The 22,363-nt window shown below is 43.5% G+C and overlaps 1 protein-coding gene across 1 annotated transcript; it reads left to right on the top strand.

The window, feature by feature from the left end:
* Positions 1–2,915: 2,915 nt before the first annotated feature.
* Positions 2,916–18,142, top strand: LOC132415919 (zinc finger protein 814-like). Its single transcript, XM_059999105.1, has 3 exons — positions 2,916–3,128; positions 4,603–4,729; positions 12,901–18,142. The coding sequence occupies exons 1-3, from the start codon at positions 3,096–3,098 to the stop codon at positions 15,633–15,635; spliced, it is 2,895 nt and encodes a 964-aa protein (XP_059855088.1). The 5' UTR covers positions 2,916–3,095; the 3' UTR covers positions 15,636–18,142.
* The last annotated feature ends 4,221 nt before the right edge of the window (positions 18,143–22,363 follow it).

Raw genomic sequence — 22,363 nt, forward strand, 5'->3', positions numbered from 1 at the left:
TGGAGCAAATGCTCTGGCCTCACTAACTCCATGCCAGAGCACGGGACTGCATGTGTGGCCGCCAAGACCTGGGAAAAGAGTCGACGTTTGGAAGCAGAGGCAACCTGGTCCCAGTGCAGAGTCAGAGTGGGGCTTTGGTAGCCATTCTTGGCACTTACTCCCCAGGTATATCAGAAGCAGCCCAGTCTTCTGATGGCAGCTGGCTGGCCACAGCTCACCCACCCCACCGTACATGCACAGAAACCACAGGGGCCTGCCTCCTCCCTATGGAGTGGTGCTGCAACACAGAGGGAGTGAGGGAGAGTGGAGATACTGATCAGCTGTGAGAGAGCAAGAGATCTTGTTTCCAATGCAGGGCAGAGATAGGCCTCTAGCAGCTGTTGAGTTCACCATGATCACCTCATCATGGTCCCCAGTCCAGTTAACCCTGTCCAAGCCAAGAAAATGCTCCAGCCCACTGCATGCCACAGTGCAGCACTGGATCTGGGGCAGCCACAACTGGGGAAAAGACCCTAGGTTGCATCTGAGCATAGCCACAGAGGCCTACACAGGCAGCATACCAGACCCCTGTATGCACGAAAATCCCACTTGCTTCAACACTCCCTTCCTGTGGCTAAAGTCCCAGTGTGGGGAGAAGGAAGGATACACAATTAATGGGAACAGAGCCAGCCCCAGCCCGACCCTCATGGCTTCTGGTCCTGCAACTTGAGATCAGGTCTCGCACCCGGTGCTGGCTGTAGTCCCTCAATCTCCAGTCTCAGCCCTTACTGTGGTGATAGCTGCCATCACGCTCTGAGGAAAGACGTGACTTGCACCCACATCAAATCCAGCCGTCCCACCAAAAGCATTGGGTATACCCACTCTGCATAGTCATAGTCCCTCAGAAGGACACCCCTTCAAGACCCCAAAGGGAAACGGTATCACCTAAGTTTATAGAGGTAGAGAAAGTTAAATAAAATGAAAATTGCTAATGAAATACTCTCAATTGAGAGAAAGAGAAAACCCCTGAAAGAATAAACAATGAAACAGAAATAACTGTTACAATGTAAATAATTCAAAACACTGGTAATAAAAATATTAACTGAACTAGGAAAAATAATTGAGCTAAACACTGGATATTTTAACAGAGAACTAGAAAACAAAAGGAGACCCAATGAAAAATAAATACTTCAAGGGAGTTCTCTGGTGGCCTAGTGGTTAGTATTCTGGGCTTTCACTGCTGTGGCCCGGGATCAATCCCTGGTTGGGGAACTGAGATCCAACAAGCTGCGTGGAGTGGCTAAAAAAAAATGTTCAATGGCTCAAATAAAAAGCACGCTAGCAGGAATGAACAGCAGAGGAAGAGAGACAGAGAATGCATAAGTGGTCTGGAAGATAGAATAATGGAAATCACAGAATCAGGAAAGCAGGCAGAAAAACTATGTTTTTTAAATGAAAGGAATGTACAAGATCTCTAGGATAACGTTGTGTTCCAATATTCGAATTATAGGGGTTCCAGAAGGAAAAGAGAGGGAGCATGGGAACAAAAATATTTTTCAAGACATTATGGCTGAAAATTTCCTTTACCTGAAGAAGGAAACTGGTATTAAGGTACAGGAAGTATTGATACACAGGATCCCAAACAAGATGAACCCAAACAGACCCACACCAAGACATATCATAAGAAAATGGCAAAAGTTGAAGATAGAGTTCTCAATGCATCAAGAGAAAAAGAAAGAGTCATAAACTAGGGAATCCCAATAATGCTATCAGCTGTTTTCTCTGCAGACATTTTGCAGGCCAGAAGGGAATGGCAGGATATATTCAAAGTGCTGAAAAGGAGAAAGCTGCAACCTAGGATACTCTACCCAGCAATATTATCATTTAGAAAAGAAGGAGAGATAAAGAACTTCCCAGATCAGCAAAACCCAAAAGAATTAATCAATACTAATCCTACCATAATAGAAATGTTGAAGAGTCTTCTCTAAATGGAAAATAAATAATAATCTTCAGGAAAGGGAAAATCCCACTAGGAAAGGCAAATATATAGTAAAGAATGAAGATCGTTTAAATAAGCTGGTAAGTAGATTTTTAAAAAATGTAGACGGAAGTAGAACTACACACAACAGGATAAGCGCAAAGATGTAAAATATGACATCAAAAACACAACTACAGTAATTATTATGATTTTTTTGTGGGGGCCCTGTAACATGACTTGTGGGATCTCAGTTCCCTGAACAGGGATGGAACACTGCCACGGCAATGAAAGCGCTGAATCCTAACTACAAGACGAGCAGGGATCTCTCCAGAAATCAACTACAATAAGAAAAACGGGAAAAGAACAAATATGTGGAGTCTAAATAACATGCTACTAAACAAATGTGTCAGTGAAGAGATCAAATGGGAAAGCAGCAAATATCTTAAGACAAATGTAAACTGAAGCACAACACTCCAAAATTTATGGGATGAAGCAAAAGCAATTCTAGGAGGGAAGTCTATAGCAATGCAGGCCTCAAGGAACAAGAGACAACTCAAATAAATAGCCTAACCTACTATCTATGAGAATTAGAAAAAGAAGAACGACAAAGGTTCCCTTCCCCCTTAAGAAGACTGGAGCCCCTAAACTACTACCTATGAGAATTAGAAAAAGAACAACAAACCTTCCCCGCTCTCTTAAGAAGATAGGAGTCCTTTTCCCGCCCTAGAAGTCATTTTCCAGTGCTTCCGTGGTGCAGCTTGGCTTTTTCCCGGCGATTCAGGTGCGGGGTGACATTCCCTGAGTCCTTGGCACTACATTACCCAGAAGAATTTGCGCTAAGGCAGCGACGTTCATCCAATGAAAATCCAGGAAGGGGGCATTTCCGGGAGCGCGAACCTCCGGGAGAAGAACTTCCGGCGTCCTCGTGGCGCCCATTTTGATCGTGGAGCTAGTCGGAAGGTCGGAGTGTGCGGTGATGGGAGCGAGGTGACGGGCCAAGAAGACGCAGGAGGAGGCTTTGTACACACTGCAAAGGGACGGCCTGAGTGTTGGGGACACCGCCGCCTGCGGGGTGCATCGATACAAAGTCCGACAGGACCCCTCGACTGTCGCCACTCCTCTCCTCCCAGGAGCTCCGATGGCGGCGGCTACGCTGACGGACCCGGCTCAGGTAAATGCTGCGGGCTCCGGGTTCTCCCCTGCCCGTTTACCCACCCAAATACAAAACTCCTGAGTGAGAGGCGTCTGGTCCAGGAGAGTGAGGCCTGCAGGGGTGGTGTCCCTATTTCTGACCACCGTTGTAATGTGGTCTGAGTGAGGCTTGGAGATACAACTGAAGCAGGAATATTCGGGAACCCGGAGTCCATCTTGTTTCTGCGAGGAACGCAGTTTGAGGCCAGGCTGCACCTGGAGTGGTAGATGAGTGGTTGTGTTTCTCTTCTTAGGGCCCTGGGAGCGGTGGAGAGTTTTGAATAAAGGAAGGGCACAATCTGAGCTAGGCTTTTAAAAATAATCCAAAGTGTTCAACGGAAAGCAGAGTGTAGGGGAATGATGAGGACACTGAGGCAGTGTGATGAGACACGGTCACAACTGGTAAGTAGGAGCAATGAGGATGGAGGCACAGAGGAGAGGTTAGTGAGTCAGCCAGAGTTTACCTGGCTCTTGTATTGGGCACAGGTCCAGGGAAAGTGTGAGCCCCTGAAGCACTGCTTACGTCACTTTCTCCATCGCCTTCCTTTTCCCACAGATTCCATGGGCTGGAGAAGCACTTTGGGCAAGTGGCGGTTGTCCCAGTCCCTCACTTGTTCTCACCCCCCACGCACACATTCTGTGTATTTGAAGTGTCTTAGGGTTCTTCACCTGCCATTCTCCCAGCACTTTGATTTGGAGACCCTAGAGAACCCCATGCTTGGTTTTCTGAGTGCAGGCCAGCTTTTGTGGAGGGGGTTCTAGTTTCCCACCACTGATGAAATGAGGTGTGGAAGGTTACTCCTGGAACAGGTACCAGTATGTGGCAGTGATTTTTTTTTTTTCTTTTTGCGGTACGCGGGCCTCTCACTGTTGTGGCCTCTCCCATTGCGGAGCAACAGGCTCCGGACGCGCAGGCTCAGCGGCCATGGCTTACGGGCGCAGCCGCTCGGGCGCATGTGGGATCTTCCCGGACCGGGGCACGAACCCGTGTCCCCTGCATCGGCAGGCGGACTCTCAACCACTGCGCCACCAGGGAAGCCCGGCAGTGTTTTTTTAATGTTATTTTTGGCCCCACCACACGGCATGCGGGATCCTTAGTTCTCCCACCAGGGATTGAACCTGTGCCCCCTGAAGTGGAAACTCGTAGCCTTAACCACTGGACCACGAGGGAAGTCCCTGTGGCAGTGTTTTGAGGTGAGGCTGAGCTTGTTTAGGTAAGTGCAGGTCTCCTTTTTTCTGATGGAAATAAACAGGGAAGAACTGGAGTTAGACTTGAAATGACTGCCTGTGTATTCTGGAGGCAATGGGAGTTTCAGATCAAAGGAGAGAGGTTCTCTTCCCCAGGTCTTGAGAGTCTCCATCTGGTTGGGCGGTAGGGGAAATGTGTGGGAAGATGGACTGTGGATTTTCAGGAATGAGACTGTTCATGGTTATATTTGTCCCTGTTATACCAGGGCAGTGTGACCTTTGAGGATGTGGCCGTGTACTTCTCCTGCGAGGAATGGTGTCTTCTTGATGAGGTTCAGATACACCTGTACCTTGATGTCATGCTGGAGAACTTTGCCCTTGTCTGCATGCTGGGTAAGGCCCTCACACCCATCCCAATCCTCTGAGATAGGCTCTGCCTTTCTCCTTTTCCCCAAGGGTAGTTCTCTGTCCTTCTCACATCTGGACCATGGGCACTGCTTTCTTCTTAAAGTTATGTGCTGCAGTTACAATGGCTAGGCAGAGTTCATCCCTACTCCTTAGTGCCATGAAACTTGTAGCCCCAAAGTCTTGCAGGTGACCATTCAGGTTCATCAGTGTTGCAGTCCGCTTTAGAGATCCCTCCTTGCTTGCCCTCTCCTGGGCTAAGTGAGTGTACGGATCCATACTACCCAAAGTTTGCTCCATTTCTGCACCCGACAGTATTTATTTATTTATCTGTCTGTCTATCTATCTATCTATTTATTTATGGTTACATTGGGTCTTCATTGCATGTGGGCTTTCTCTAGTTGAGCCGAGTGAGAGCTACTCTCTTTGTGGTGCATGGGCTTCTCATTGCAGTGGCTTCTCGTCGCAGAGCATGGGTTCTAGGCCTGTGAGCTTCAGTAGTTGTAGCGTGCAGGCTCTATAGCACAGGATCAGTAGTTGCGGTGCATGGGCTTAGTTGCTCCGTGGCATGTGGGATCTTCCCGGTGCAGGGATCGAACCCATGTTCCCTGCATTGGCAGGCAGGTTCTTAACCACTGCACCACAGGGAAGTCCTTAAAATATTAAATAAGGAACTACAGTATGATCCAGCAATTTCACCTCTGTGTGTTTATCCAAAGGGTGTGAAATCATATCAAAAAGATATCTGGGGACTTCCCTGGTGGCACAGTGGTTAAGAATCCACCTGCCAATGCAGGGGACACAGGTTCGAGCCCTGGTCTGGGAAGATCCCACATGCTGTGGAGCAACTAAGCCCGTGTGTCACAACTACTGAGCCTGTGCTCTAGAGCCCGTGCTCTGCAACAAGAGAAGCCACTGCAATGAGAAACCCATGCACCACAACAAAGAGTAGCCCCTGCTCGTCACAACCAGAGAAAGCCCACGTGCAGCAACAAAGACCCAAAGCAGCCAAAAATAAATTTATTTTAAAAAAACAACAAGATATCTGTACTCCCTGTTTTTTGCAGCATTATTTACACTATCCGAGACATGAAAAAAACCTAAGTGTCCATTGATGGATGAATGGGTAACAAATGTGCTGTATGTGGAACACTATTCAATATTGTTCAACCATTAAAAAAGAAAGAAATCCTACCATCTTTAATAACATGGATGGACCTTGAGGGCATTATGCTAAGTGAAATAAGTCTTAGTTCAGGGAAAGACAAATACAGTTGTTTGCCAGTTTCCAGAGAGGATTGATTCCAGGAGCCCCTGCATATACTGAAATCTGCAGATGATGAAGTTTCACAGTCAGCCCTGTGATTCTGAAGTTTTGCATTTGTGGATTCATTCAACTACTGATCACGTGGTGCTGTGTTTATTTAATTAAACATAACCATGTGTAAGTGGACCCATGCAGTTCTTACCCATGTTGTTCAAGAGTCAGTTGTACTCCATAATTACACATACATGGGGAATATTTTCCTTTTTGCTGCGACGAGTCTTAGTTGCGGCATGCAGGATCTTCATCGAGGCATGTGGGACCTTTCATTGGGATGCTCAGGCTCTTCGTTGTGGTGCAAGCTTCTCTCTAGTTGTGGTGTGCAGGTTTTTCTCTTCTCTAGATGTGGTGCGCAGGCTCCAGGGTTTGTGGGGTCTATAGTTGTGGCACGCAGTCTCTAGTTGAGGCGCATGAGCTCAGTAGTTGTGGCGTGTGTGCTTAGTTTTCCCGCAGAATGTCAGATCTTAGTTTCCCGACCAGGGAATTGAACCTGCATCCCCTGCATTGGAAGGTGCATTCTTTACCACTGGACAACTGGGGAAGTCCCTGGAATCTTTAAAAAAAAAAAAAAAACACACACACACACACACCCCAAACTCAGAGACAGCACAGAAATTAGTGGTTGCCGGAGTAGGGGATGGGTGAACAGGGTTAGATGAAATGCGTGAATGGTGTCAGAAGCTACAGACTTCTAGTTGTAACGTGAATAAGTTCTGGGGATGTAATGCATAGCTTAGTGATTATAGTTAATTATACTGTATGCTGTATTTCAAATTTGCCAAGAGAGTAAATCCTAAAAGTTCTCATCAGAGGAAAAAAATTGTATTGTGGTGTTAACTAAACTTACTGTAATCATTGCACAACATATACACAAATCAAATTATGTTGTACAGCTTAAACAAATACAATGTTTCACATCAATTATATGTCAGTGAAACTTTTAAAATTCTACAGTGCTCTTCCTTTCTCTGAAACCCAAATTTCTGATCTTTATTATTTTCCATCTCTCTAAAGAACTTTTTAAAAATGAATTCCCATGATTTTTGTGCATCTAAGAACATGTTTATTTCACCATCACTGTTGAAGAGTAATTTTATTGCATTCTGAATTCTAGGCTGACATTGGCCACCCCCCAACCCCACCCCCACCAAGCTTTAAATGTTTCACTCCTTTCTCTTGTTTGCATGATTTCTGAAAATTCAGATGTTATTCTTTTTGTTGCTTCCCCATGACTAAAGTGTTTATTCCTCTGGTTTCTTTTGGGATTTTTTTTTCTTCTGTATTTGAATGTGATATGCTTAGGTGTAGTTTTGTTGTTGTTGTTTTTTAAAATAAATTTATTTATTTATTTACTTATGGCTGTGTTGGGTCTTCATTTCTGTGTGCAGGCTCTCTCTAGTTGCGGTGAGCGGGGGCTACTCTTCATTGCGGTGTTCTCATTGTCATGGCTTCTCTTGTGGAGCGTGGGCTGTAGGTTCACAGGCTTCAGTAGTTGTGACATGTGGGTTCAGTAGTTGTGGCTTGTGGGCTCTAGAGTGCAGGCTCAGTAGTTGTGGTACACAGGCTTAGTTGCTCCACAGCATGTGGGATCTTCCTGGACCAGGGTTTGAACCTGTGTCCCCTGCATAGGCAGGTGGGTTCTTAATCACTGTGCCACCAGGGAAGCCCCAGCTTAGGTGTAGTTTTTTGGCATTAAACCTGCTTGATGTTCTCTGAGCTTCCTGGATCTGTGGGTTGGTGTCTGACATTAATTTGGTGGAAATTCTCCATGATTATTGCTTCAAATATTTTTTCTATTCCTTATTCTTTTTTTCTTTTGATGTTTCTATATATGTATGTTAAAGCATTTGCAGATGTTATACAGTTTTTAGATATTCTTTTTTTTTAGTCCTTTTTCTCTTTGTTTTTCAGTTTTAGAAGTTTCTACTGCAGGAACCTCAAGCTGAGAGATTCTTTCCTGAGTTGTGTCCAGTCTTAATAAGCCCATCCTATTCATTCTTCATTCCTCTTCTCTTCTTTTTGATCTCTAGCATTTCCTTTTGGTTCTTTATTAGAATTTTCATCTCTGCTTTCATTGCCTTTCTTGTCTTGTATGCTGTCTGCTTTATCCATTAGCAGGCATTAATTAGCGTATTAATCATAATTGTTTTACATTACCAATTTGATCATTCCAACGGCCCTGTGATATCCCTCCCTCCCTCCCTCCCTCCTTTCTTCCTCTCCTCCCCTCCCTTCCCTTCCCTTCTCAGCATGCAAGATCTTAGTTCCATTACCAGGGATCAAACCAGTGCCCCCTACAGTGGAACTGTGGAGACTTAACCACTGGATCCCTAGAGAAGTCCCTCCCTGTGATATCTGATTCTAGTTTTGAAGCTTCCTTTGCCTTTACAAAATTTGTTTTTAGGCCTTTTAGTTGGTCCTGTAATTTTTTTCTTTGTAACTGGCATGATGTATTCCCTAAAAGGAACCATTGTAGATAGACCTTTATTGGTGTGTTGGTAAGATGTGGAGAGCGGAAGCATGCATGTTGCTGTTAGCATTCATATTATATTTAATTTTCAATCTTTTAATGAGCCTGTGTGTCTGGATCCTGAACTTCACAACTTCTTTTCAATTTAATTTTCCCTCCCTTAGTTGGGACAGGATGGGTATTGGGGGCTGTAGTTGGGTATTTCCTCTTTCCCAGATAAGTTAGGCTCTGATAAAATGACAGTAGGTTTGGCTCTGGTTAAGTAGTTTCTACTGAGGGCAGACTTTGTTAAAAACAGAATGTTCTGGCTATTTTGTTTTTCTAATCTTCATTTCTCTTTTCAGAAGGCTTTGTTTAGTTTGTTTTGTAGTTCCTCAAGTTGTAAAGGTACGTTGTTGATTGATGATATTTCTTTGTTTATATGTAAGCATTTATAGATGTAAATTTTCTCCTTAGTACTGCTTTTGTGGCATCTTATAAGTTTTAGTATGTTATATTATTGTTTTCTTTAGTCTCTTAAGTATTTTCTAGTTTCCTGTGTGAGTTTTTTTTCATGGACCTATTGGTTGTTTCAAAGCATGTTGTTTAATTTCCAGAAATTTGTGGATATTTGTTTTCCATATGTGATTGATCTCTATCTTCAATCTGTTTCAGTTGGAGAGGACAGTTTGTATGATCTTTATCTAATTTAAACTATTGTTCCTGTCTATTGCTGAGAGCAGAGCATTGAAGTGTCCCCATACTATAGTAGAACTGTTTCTCTTTTCAGTTCTGTCAGGTCTTGCTTTATATCTTTTGATTGTCTATTATGAGATGTGTAAATATATATACTTATTTTAATTTTTTTATTTATGTTTGGCTGCGTTGGGTCTTTTTTTTTGTGTTTTTTTTTTGCGGTACGCAGGCCTCTCACTGTTGTGGCCTCTCCCATTGTGGAGCACAGGCTCCAGACATGCAGGCTTAGCGGCCATGGCTCATGGGCCCAGCTGCTCCACAGCATGTGGAATCTTCCCGGACTGGGGCATGAACCCATGTCCCCTGCATCGGCAGGTGGACTCTCAACCACTGTGCCACCAGGGAAGCCCTTTTAAAAAATTTATTTATTTTATGTATTTATTTTTGGCTGTGTTGTGTCTTCATTGTGGCATGCAGGCTTTTCATTGTAGTGGCTTATCATTGCAGAGCACAGGCTCTAGACGTGTGGGCTTGAGTAGTTATGGCACGTGGGCTCAGTAGTTGTGATACATGCACTTAGTTGCTCCACGGCATGTGAGATCTTCCCAGACAAGGGATTGAACCTATGTCCCCTACATTGGCAGGCAGATTCCCAACCACTGCACCACCAGGGAAGTCCCTAGACTTCTTTATTGTTTGATATGAATAATAGCCACCCCTGTGTTCTTTTGGTTACTATTTGCATGAAATATCTTTTTCTAACCTTTCATTTTCAATTTAATTGACTTTTGTCAACAGCATACAGTTGGATCATTTTAAAAAATCTGTCAGTCTGTCTTTTGCTTTGAGTGTTTAATCCATTTACATTTAGAGCAATTACTGATAAGAGGTATTTTTTGTCATTTTGCTCTTTGTTTTCTGTATGCCTTAGAGCTTGTTGTTCCTTAATTTTTGATATTTTCTCTTTTTGTATTAAATTTGTTTAGTGATATGTTTTAATTGTCTTTTCATTTCCTTTGTGTACATTATATGATTATTTGTAGTTACCATGGGGATTACATTTTATATCCTAAACCTACCAGCATACTAATTTTAATTTACACCAGCTTACCATCAATAACATTACAAGAACATTTCTGCTTCTGTAGTGCTCTGTCCCCACTATTTTCTAGTATTGATTTTACAAAATTACATACTTGTATGTGGTGTGTTTAAGCTGAGACTATGGTTTCTTTAAATGCATTATTCTCTGCAATCAGGTAGAAAACGAAAAAATGCTGTTATAAACTTACAATCACAGTAGCTTTTATAATTTTCTATGAACTTACCTTTATCAGAGACCATCATTTCTTCAAATAACTTTGAATTACCGTTTAGTGTTTTTTTCATTTCCACCTGAAAGAATCCATTTAGCATTTGCTGCAAGACAAGTCTAGTGTTAAAGAACTTCTTTAGCTTTTGTTTACATTGGAATATGTTAATTTTCCTTAGTTTTTGAAGGATGTTTCCCTGATGTACGGTTATTGGTTGACACGTTATTTTCCTTCAACAATTTAAATATATCAACCCACTGCTTTCTGGCCAGATTTCTGATTAGAAATGTGCTGATAACCTTCTTGGGGATCCCTTGTCTGGAATGAGTCACTTCTCTCGCTGATTTCAAGATTCTTTGTCTCTGCATTTCAACAGTTTTATTATAATGTGCTGCAGTATGGCTCTCACAGTCTATTCTGCTTGGAGTTTATTTAGATTTGGGGATGTTCCTGTTCATATCAATCCATAAGTGTGCTATGTTTTTCTGTTCTGAATCCCTCTAGTGTTTTGTTTTCTTTTCACTTCAGCAATTGTACTTTTCAGTTCCCAAATTTCCTTTTTTGCAATACTTATACTTTCTTTCTCTTTATTGTTATTCCTACTTTGTTCAGGCAACACTTTTTTTTCTGTACACCTGTTTCTTTTTAGGAATTGTACTTTGCAGTTTCCAAATTTCCATTTTTACAATACTTATACTTTCTATCTCTTTACTGTTATTCCTACTTTGTTCAGGCAACACTTTTTTTTCTGTACACTTGGTTTTTTTTTTTTTTTTTTTAGTTATTTGAACATCCTTTAGTCAGTTTTTAAGTCTTTCCAGTTAGTTCGCCATCTATTTTTTGTGTACCTGTTTATAAGTTACAGTTGCGGTTGATTTGTTATTTTCCTTTGCATCATACGTTCCTGTTTCTTCGTATGTCTTGTGAGTTTTTGTCATTGAAAACTGAACATTTGTGTCTTATAATATTGTAATGCTGGAGATCCTGTATTCACTTTAACAAGTGTTTGCTGGTATGGGCTTCTCTTTGTTTTTGATGTTTTCAGGTGATTCTTTCCTGGACATCAACATGAGCTGTAAACTTAAGGGGTTTTCACTGTGCATTTCTTGGGGGTGCACTATGACTTTTGAAGTTCCTCTATATAAGTGGCTGATTTTGAATGTCTTAGTCCTTAAATATCTCACTCTCCAAAAGTGAAAAACCAGAAAAATGAAGAGCGGGAAAAGAGACACTGGCCCTTAAAATCAGGTGGGGAGACGGATTCATAACACCTTGTACTCCATCCACTGTTGTTCAGGTTGGGAGTGGATTCCTAACACCTATTACTCCATCCAGTGTTTTTCAGGTAGGGAGATGGATTCCTAACCCATCCCCTGTTTTACAGGTGGGGAGAAAAACACCTAACATTTTGTTTACATTTTGTTTCCTAGCATTTTGTACTCCATCCACTGTACATCCTTCCCTCTGGCTCCACTGACATTTCTGTTTGTAGTATTTAAATATCATTCCTTTGTCTGTTGTGTGCTTAGTTCCTCTGGGTTCGTATTTGCCACTCACCCATCCTGACATTCCATTAGGCCTTGTGTCATATGTGTCCCATGTAGTTGTTCAACTGGGGATGGAGAGTCCTTGGGGCTTCATGGGATGGACATGACTCTGGTCTCAGCAAAAAGAGCTCACAGGTAGTCTGGCCAAGATGAATGGCAGCTGGCAGAGGGCTTGATATCAGGTCTGTGTTTTAAGTCATATCAGGAACATACCTTGTGTGATTAGTGTTTTAGCCCCATTGCCAGTGGCCCCAAATCACTTCTTTTGTCCTCCATTCTTGGTACTCTGCCAACTTGTCATTTCTATGACTACTCATTTTTATTCTGACTGCAGCCTGGGATTTATTCCCTACCACCTCTCTAAGCCACTTCTCTCATGTAGTCTTCACATTGTTTTCTCTATAGTACTTTATGACATTGTGCAGGTATATTTGAATGGCATTAGGCAGGTATACTTTAATGTTCCATGAATACCAGCTACTGTTTCAGTAAGATTTTCTGGTGCATGGGCTTATACTTGTGCACAGTATCACAGATCAGCAGCAGATGTGGTCCTAGTGAAAGCCATTGACAGAAGAGTGAACTGTAGAACATGCCTTTCACCCTTGGACCACATCCAGTCCTTGTGTCCTGTGCTTGGTGAGGCTGCATCAATTCTGTGACCTTAAGTCCCAATAATGCAGAACAGCTGCATCCTCAATTTGACCCCAACTCCATTTACTGAACACAGTCCCGTGGATTGGTTCTTTCATGTGTCAGACATACAGTTGTGATGGTGTCACCCCCATCCAACGTCAACATGAATTTCACCATCACGTCTTTGTTTTCAGGTTCTTGGCGTGGAGTCGATGAAGAGACACCTTCTGAAGAGAACATATGTGTGGAGGGAGTATCACAGATTAGGACCCCCAGGGCAGGTTCATCTCCTGAGAAGGCCCAGCCCTGTAAGATGTGCGTCCCAGTCTTGAGAGACATTTTGCACTTGGCTGAAGAGCAGGGAGCAAATAGGGGCCAGAAAGCATACACATGTGGGGCATGTGGGAAACAGTTCTATTTCACTGCAAACCTTCAACAGCACCGGAAGCAGCACATTAGAGAGAAACCCTTCCGATGTGATGTGAGGAGACTTGCATTTCTGAAGAGCTTCACAGTCTACGCATCAGGGAATCTCTCTGTGTACAGTGAAATTGGGAAGAAATTAGCAGCCAACATGGGACTTCAGCAACAGGCCACTAATATCAGGAAGGAACAAAACAACAGTCATGAGTGTGAAGCTGTTTTTCACAGTGGAACAATTCATCGGAGCTGGGGAGAAGGCAGAAAATCCTCCAGCCACACAGATATGTATGAGAGAGTCATCACTAGTGAAGCGTTTTGTGAGTGCAGCAAATGTGGGAAAGCCTGCACCCAAAGTTGTAATCTTATGCAGCACCAGAGAGTTCACACTGGAGAAAAGCCTTATGAGTGCAGCGAATGTGGAAAATCCTTTAGCCGAAGCCACCACCTCAGTGTGCATAGGAAGATCCACACCGGAGAGAAGCCTTATGCATGCAAGAAATGTGCTAAATCTTTTCTCCAAAGGTCCAGCTTCATTCAACATCTGAGAGTTCACACTGGAGAAAAGCATTATGAATGCAGTGAATGTGGAAAATCTTTTAGCAAAAAGTCCAATTTCCTTCAACATAAGAGAGTTCATACTGGAGAAAGGCCTTATGAGTGCAGTGAATGTGGGAAATCCTTTATCCATAGATGTCAACTTTTTATACACCAGAGAGTTCACACAGGAGAAAGGCCTTATGAGTGCAGTGAATGTGGGAAATCCTTTATTCATAGATGTCAACTTCTTATACACCAGAGAGTTCACACAGGAGAAAGGCCTTATGAGTGCAATGAATGTGGGAAATCTTTTACAGTTAGGTCTGTCCTGCAAAATCATCAGAGAATTCATACTGGAGAGAGGCCTTATGAGTGCAGCCAATGTGAGAAATCCTTTATCCATAGATGTCAACTTCTTATACACCAGAGAGTTCACACAGGAGAAAGACCTTATGAGTGCAGTGAATGTGGGAAATCTTTTACAGCTAGGTCTGCCCTCCAAAATCATCAGAGAATTCATACTGGAGAGAGGCCTTATGAATGCAGCCAATGTGGGAAATCCTTTATCCATAGATGTCAACTTCTTATACACCAGAGAGTTCACACAGGAGAAAGGCCTTATGAGTGCAGCCAATGTGGGAAATCTTTTACAGCTAGGTCTGGCCTCCAAAATCATCAGAGAATTCATACTGGAGAAAGACCTTATGAATGCAGCCAATGTGGGAAATCCTTTATTCATAGATGTCAACTTCTTATACACCAGAGAGTTCACACTGGAGAAAGGCCTTATGAGTGCAATGAATGCGGGAAATCTTTTACAGCTAGGTCTGCCCTCCAAAATCATCAGAGAGTTCACACAGGAGAAAGGCCTTATGAGTGCAGTGAATGTGGAAAATCCTTTATTCATAGATGTCACCTTCTTATACACCAGAGAGTTCACACAGGAGAAAGGCCTTATGAGTGCAGTGAATGTGGGAAATCCTTTATTCATAGATGTCAACTTCTTATACACCAGAGAGTTCACACAGGAGAAAGGCCTTATGAGTGCAGCCAATGTGGGAAATCTTTTACAGCTAGGTCTGGCCTCCAAAATCATCAGAGAATTCATACTGGAGAAAGGCCTTATGAGTGCAGCCAATGTGGAAAATCCTTTATCCATAGATGTCAACTTCTTATACACCAGAGAGTTCACACAGGAGAAAGGCCTTATGTGTGCAGTGAATGTGGGAAATCTTTTATTCATAGATGTCAACTTCTTATACACCAGAGAGTTCACACAGGAGAAAGGCCTTATGTGTGCAGTGAATGTGGGAAGTCCTTTATTCATAGATGTCAACTTCTTATACACCAGAGAGTTCACACAGGAGAAAGGCCTTATGAGTGCAGCCAATGTGGGAAATCGTTTACTGCTAGGTCTGGCCTCCGAAATCATCAGAGAGTTCATACTGGAGAAAGACCTTATGAGTGCAGTGAATGTGGAAAATTGTTTATTGTTATTTCTGGCCTTATTAAACATCAGAGAGTTCACACAGGAGAAAGGCCTTATGAGTGTAATGAATGTGGGAAATCTTTCACTGCGAGAGCTGGCCTCCAAAATCATCAGAGAATTCACACGGGAGAAAGGCCTTATGAGTGTAAGGAATGTGGGAAATCTTTTACTGCGAGATCTGGCCTCCAAAATCATCAGAGAGTTCACACAGGAGAAAGGCCTTATGAGTGTATGGAATGTAGGAAATCTTTTACTTCTAGGTCTGGCCTCCGAAATCATCAGAGTGTTCATACTGGAGAAAGGCCTTATGAGTGCAGTGAATGTGGAAAATCTTTTAGCCAAAGACAAATCCTCAGTACCCATAGGAAAATCCATACTGGAGAAAGGCCTCATGAGTGCAAAGAATGTGGTAAATCTTTTATCCAAAAGTGCAGCTTAATTCATCATCAGAGAGTTCACCGTGGAGAAAACGCCCTATGAATGCAGCCGATAAGGATGCCACTGGGGTTTGGAGGAGTTTGACATGGTAACAGAATGGGAGGAACAGGTGCAGTCATCGTGCAACAGATGGACAATTTCTAGAGCGGAAACTCAGGGTGAGAGAAGGGGTGTCATCTGCTTGTGAACTCCCAGCAATGGACAGGGATTTAGGATACAGTGCTAGGTTGACTGGTTCAGGCCATGAGGAGTCTGGTCACAGCACTCCTCTTTCACTCCCTACCCTGCTTTGGGGACTCAAAGAACACTTTGTCCATTCGGACACCCTCTTGTCACCCCCACACAGACACAAAGAGCCCTGCTTAGGACACCCCCTCCTCCCCACATGTGACTTGACAGGACTGTCATTTCACTGGGAACAAATATTGATGGCTTTCCTATGAATGATCCAACTTATGTACCCAATAATGATCTGGTCCTGCTAACTCCATACCACAGGTTTTCAGTGGATGTGGGGCAGCCAAATTCGAGGAACAGACTCTACCTTGGGATGTGGATGTGACTCAGTCCCAGGAGAGAGAAGACTAATCAATATAGAATGCCACATTAACAGAAGGAAGGATGAAAAATAACATGATCACCTCAGTAGACAGAGAAGAAGCATTTGACAAAATTCAGCATCCATTCATGATGAAAACCCATACAGGTGGGTATAGAGGGAACATATCTCAATAAAGGCCATTTATGACAAACCCACAGCAAACATCATACTGGTGGAAAGCTGAAAGGCTTTTTCCTAAATTCAGGAAGAAGAGAAGGATGCCCACTCCCAAAACTTCTATCTCACATAGTATTGGAAGTCCTAGCCCCAGCAATCAGACAAGCAAAAGCATCCAAATTGGAAGGTAAGAGGTAAAACAGTATTTTCAGATAACATGATACTTTATATAGAAAACCCTAGTGTCCACCTCAAAACTTTTAGAACTAATTAAAGAATTCAGTAAAGCTATAGGATATAGTACAAATATACAGACATCTGTTGCATTTCTATACACTAATAATGAACTATCAGAAAAAGTAAAAAAATAAAATTGCTTCAGATTGCATCAGAAAGAATAAAATACCTAGTAGCAAATTAACTGAGGGCTTGAAAGACATATAGTCAATAAACTATAAAACATTGATGAAGATTGAAGATAAAGAAATGGAAAGATATCCTGTGCTCTTGCATTGGAAGAATTAAGATTGTTACAATGACAATACTATGCAAAGCAATCGTGAAATGGACAGAAGACATAATGGAGTTAGAAAAACTATCCGAAGTGATGCAAATGAAGAACACACGTGTATTGTCATATGTGTTCAGTGTCTCAAGAAATATAGCAGCAATCTTGTGAGTAAGGCATATTCTAGTAAATGGGATATATTCATGTCCAAGACATGAAAAGGAGTCAGTTCTTATGGAAGCAATATTGTAGTTGATGGAAACTGCACCTAGGTAATTAGATTTCATGGAATATTAGAATGAGATGTTCCTATAAAAGGGAGAAAAAGAGCAAGTTACAGTTGAGGAAAAACGGGGGTTTGGGATGGGTTGAAAGAGTAAATAGAGTGTCCAGAGTAGGACTTTAGTGAAGGTGGACAGTTGTGGAAATACTGTGTTAAGGACAGCTTGCTTTCCTCTTTTCCAATTTTTACATGTTCATTTTCTTTACTGTATTAGAGAGGACCTCTGGCATATTAGGGAATACAAGTGTAAGGCAGTGAACTGCCATCCTACTGATCTCAAGCATCCTATTTTTGTCCTTTATATCTAGTCTTTTCAGTCCAGAACCATATAAAGTCGCACAAATTACATTTATTTCTCACCTCTCTTTAATGTCCATTCTGACACAATCTCTCTGATTTCCTTCAAGTTGTTTTCCCTTGGTATCTTTTATACAATACATGACAATTTGTAAAATTTCCCTCACTTGGTATACAGTAAGATATCCTTATAAATAGATTCAGATTATGTGGTTTATTGTTTTTATTGTTGCTGTTTTGCTCCCATCCAAGATAATACAAAAGTGCTGCCTTGTCCTTTTCAGTGTACCATATCAGGAAACAAGATGTCTGTTTTCCCAGTATTGGCAGTGTTTCCTTTGATCACTTCTTTATGGTGATATGCTTTGGATTTTGTTCCTATTACTCTGGGAGGCTGAAGAAGGGGTGTAGCAAGACACTGTGATCATCTATTTGTTTCTAAATCTCTCTGGCTTCTGTGTGGAGAGTGAACTTAGGAGGGAAGAACTGATGTAGGAGAGAGGACAGAATCCTTTGTGTAGTTGGGAGCCCTTTGATGATGGACCAGCCCAGGATGGTGGCATTGGAGATGGTGAGGACAGGATGACCTGGGACACATTAGGAGGCAGAGTTGGCAGGACGTGTGCATAATTGAGATGATGGGGTGAGTCCCAGAGAATGATTTTTTTCCCTTCAGTCCTCAAGAGCGAGCCATTGCATTTGTGGGCCCGAGAGGCTTACCTTGTTTTCTTAGATTTCTGAATCAGCTGTCAGCTATGTTGAGTAACTGCAGCCACAGTTTCCAATACCTGGGACATAAAATAGGCAGGACTGCTCCCTGAGAGTTATTTGGGTAGATGAGTTTTGTGTGACCTTGCTTTCCTTGGGCCTGCCAGGGTTAGATGAGGCTGGATAGGAAGACTTGTGTGGTGGTGGTGTCTATCTGTAATATCTGTAGCTGTATGTGTTTGAGCCTGCCAGGGAACATTAGCTATTCTTCGAATAGAAATTCAAAACTTGCCCTCGAACTTCACTTGATGAAAATTAAATCCCTTGTTAAGGAAGTTTAGAGTCATCCAAAAGTACTGACAGCTACTTTGAATATTTATTTCAAGCCATTTAATGTAATTGTTGATATATTTGGGTTGAAATATATCCTTTTATTTTGTGTATTTCTTACCTTGCCCTTTGTTCTTTATCTTGGCCTTTAAAAAATTTTTAACCCTCTATTTATTAGTTATTTGTAATTCAATTTTCTTTACTTCTAGCTTTGAAAATGTATACCTTTATTCTATTTATTGTTTAAGCCCCAAATCACTTATTTAACACATTAGAGCATAAAGTTATAAATACATTTTTTTCTTCATTCTGTGTATTATAAGGGGTTTAAAACATTAATTTTTCCCATAGGAATATATGTTTTTCAAGGTCTGCATAGGGATTCTGTCATTCTAAATCTGTAAGGAAATATTACTCATGCTTTACACAATTGGTGACATGTATGTCAATCAACACATGCATTTCTCTCTTCAGTTATCATTCCTTTTGTCATCACTGATCTTTCAACTGGAATTACAATCCATTGTTCATTGTCCTTGAATAGAACTTTTTTTTGAATAGAACTTTTAATGTTCATTTTTCCAGGTTAATTGTGCATTAATTTTCTCATTTCAAATCGTTTTGTTTCATCCATTCTTGAAGGACATATTTGCTGTACATAGAAATCTTGGTTGGCAATTTTCTCTTCAGTGGTGGGGGGAGGTCATATTGACCTTTCTACTTCTGTGGTTTTCTTAATCTTCTTGAGCTACAGAAGATATTCTGTATGCTAAGGTGTGCTGTTTTGATGTACTTTACTCTGAACCTATCAAGATGAAAAGGAAATAGGGAATGACTCCCCTTCCCCGCCCCACCTCCTTAGTAGCACAGCAGGCCCCCCTATGGGTTTATTCTTACAGGAAATGCAGAAACACAACCAGTCTGTGCTCTAGTCCAAGTGATTTTCATCTGTCCCATTCTGTAATTGTTGATTGTTGGTCTCCAGCAGCTATTTACCTTCATGGATTTCACCACTTCTGGGGGTTGCTTTTCCAGACACCCTGAATTGGGAAGACGCTGGGGGTTCTGGGGTTACTGAGTTCATGCCAGTTTTTGCTGGGGTTTCTCAGAAGGACTCAGGCCCAGGAGTGCAGGGTGGAGGGTCCTATGGGCGCCCCACAAGGGCTGGTTCGCTCGTGTCTCTTCCTGCTCCCGTGTACCAGAGGGAACATTTTGAGGCCTTTTCCTCTGCGGACCCATGTGCACCAAGTCCAGGGGCACCACGTGTGATCTGAGGTGACCTATCAGAGGAGTCAGTGATAAATGAAGAGAGCTATGTGGTCTTCAGGGTGGGAGATAGGGGAACCAGACTCCCAGATGAGGGCAGGGTGACCTGGGGACACGGGGAAAACCTGGAGATGGTGGCACCGCACAAAGGTGGGACATATGAAAGATCCCTGGGCTAGGACTCCTCCCTGGTCCCATAGGCTGTGTCCCCCATGCTCCCTCAGGGTTAGCCCAAGACACAAAATCCAGAATGTTTGTCCAAAGGCTGAGTCCTTCTTTTTCATTGCTGTGGCCTGGCTCCCTCACAGATGTGCACCCCTGAGTGGTGGTGACCAATCCCCCTCCTCCTGGCTGAATCCTACTTCAGGGCCCAGAGGCCACGTGCGCTTTGATGAGGAAGAAATAAAAGAAGATTTGTGGCCCCTGGGCCCACACTCGAGGGTCTTGGTCCACTCCAGGATGCCCCTGCCCTAAGAGGTCCCGATGCGGGGTTTCAGCCTCGGAGCCATCACTTCCACACTCCCACCTGGACAGCCTTAAGACAGTCTCCCAGAACAGGAAGCATCCTTGACACTGGCCTCAAGACACCCGCCCCCCACCACCAACAATCCCCACTCAGTCAGCCACAGGAACTGATCTTTTTCCTGAGGCTGAGGAGGTAGAAATGCGGCCTGACCAGCAGAGATGGACCCCTGGGTATCTGCATACAGTTTCTGTGCCTTGAAGGAGGGACCCTGCAGGAAATGAGGGGCCTTTGGTTGCTCAGAACCAGACTCTGGTGTATACAGACAAGAGAAAATAATGCAGGCCCTGGAGGAAGGGGGTCGTTTTTAAGTAGACAAGTGATCGTCCTAAAGTGCTGTCAGGTGCAAGATGTATTGCTAAATGAGTGAGAGACACCAGTGTTTTAATGGATATTGGATCTAAGTCATCCAAAGCAAGGTCCTGGAGAGACACCCCATCTTGGTAGGCAGGCAGCGAGCAGGATGTTTCAGCAGTTTTAGCTTCTGGAAAAGGAGGTTACCAGCTTTAGCGGGAATTGACATCGTGCTGGCTCATTGGTTATCACGGAAAGCAGCAGAGGAGCATGCTCCTCACATCCCCTCTGATAACACTATCAAAGTGGAGAGCCTCTGATCTAAAGATTAATCACTAGCTGAGGCCTGGGCAGGTACCCAGGTGTTTGCTGATTAGGCTTTATGTTTAAGATGGAAGGTCAGCCATGTGAGTAGGGTGCAGGTGAATCAGACTGCTGGACCAGGGGATGTACAGAGCAAGAGGACAGCCATGGTGGGTGGCCTGATCCATCTCTTGCTGACCTGTGCACAGTCATTGACTATGCAGACAGGAGAGCCATTTCTGACGTGACCAGAACCAGCGCTCTTCCTCTTGTCCAGATGCTTCAGGGCTGCCCAATATCTCCTTTTCCATATTCCTGGTCAGGGTCCTGTCTTACTTTTCTCTTGTCCCTTGCCAAAGTTTACAAGATGACTAACGCTTCAGACCGCATGCGTTTCAAGAGCAATAGGATAATGTTTATTTGCTTCCTGTTACCAGTGGATGTCAACTTGTGTTGGTTTCGTGGAGTCTGAGATAACATCCAAACACTTCAGCAATCAGTAGCATTATAGAGCCTTAAATGCTCAACACTCACCGGAAAGTTTCCCCACCCCCGTAAGAAGAATGGAGCCCCCTACCCCCCACCCCCCGCCCTCATCAGAAGAATGGAGCCCCCTCCCTCCACCCCGCACCCCACCTGCGCCCTAGAAGTCGTTTCCCAGCGCTCCTCGGGGGCTGCTTGGCTGTTTTCAAAGTGATTCAGGTGTGGGGCCCCGTGCTTCCTTGAGGCCTTTGCACTACATTACCCAGGATAACTTGTTTTAAGGCAGCAACGTTGACCCAATGAAAATCCAGAAAGGGTGCATTTCCGGGAGAGGGCCGTCTTCCTGGCGGACATTTTGATTGCTGTGGAGTCTGAGGAGCTCGTCAGAAAGTCGAGGTGTGTGGTGTTGGGGGTCAGTTGATGGGGCAAGAAGGCATAGAAGGAGGTCTTGTGCGCACTGTACAGGGGCGGGTCTCGGGGCCGGGGAGACCGCGGTCTGCGTGCAGTATCCACGCCGAGTCCGACCTGGTCACTGGGCTGTGGGCCCCTCCTCTTGGGGACTCGGTGGCGGCGGCCGTGCTGAGGGACCCGGCAAAGGTAAACGCTGCGTGCTCCGGGTTCTCCCCTGCCCGTTTCTCCACCCAAATACGAACGGCCGGCGTGAGAGACGCCTGTTTACGTCTGGTTCAAGACAGTGAGGCCTTCAGGTGTCGTGTCCCTATTTCTGACCACCAGTGTAATGTGGTCTGGGTGAGCCTTGTAGACGCAACTAAAGGAGGAGCATTCGGAACTTGGAGTCCATCCTGTTTCTGGGAGGAAAAAAGTTTGAGACCAGGCTGCACCTGGAGTGGTAGGTGAGAGTTGTATCTTTCTCTTTGGGCCCATGGAGCGGTGGAGAGTTGGTTTTTTATAAATGAATGAATGAATTCATTCGTTTACTCATTCATTTATTTATTTATTCATTGATTGATTGATTGCTGCGTTGGGTCTTCGTTGCTGCGCGGAGGCCTTCTCTAGTTGCGGCGAGCCGGGGCTACTCTTCCTTGCGGTGCGTGGG

The sequence above is a fragment of the Delphinus delphis genome, chromosome 20 (genome assembly GCF_949987515.2).
Source record: "Delphinus delphis chromosome 20, mDelDel1.2, whole genome shotgun sequence".
In the NCBI taxonomy this organism is placed as follows: Eukaryota; Metazoa; Chordata; class Mammalia; order Artiodactyla; family Delphinidae; genus Delphinus; species Delphinus delphis.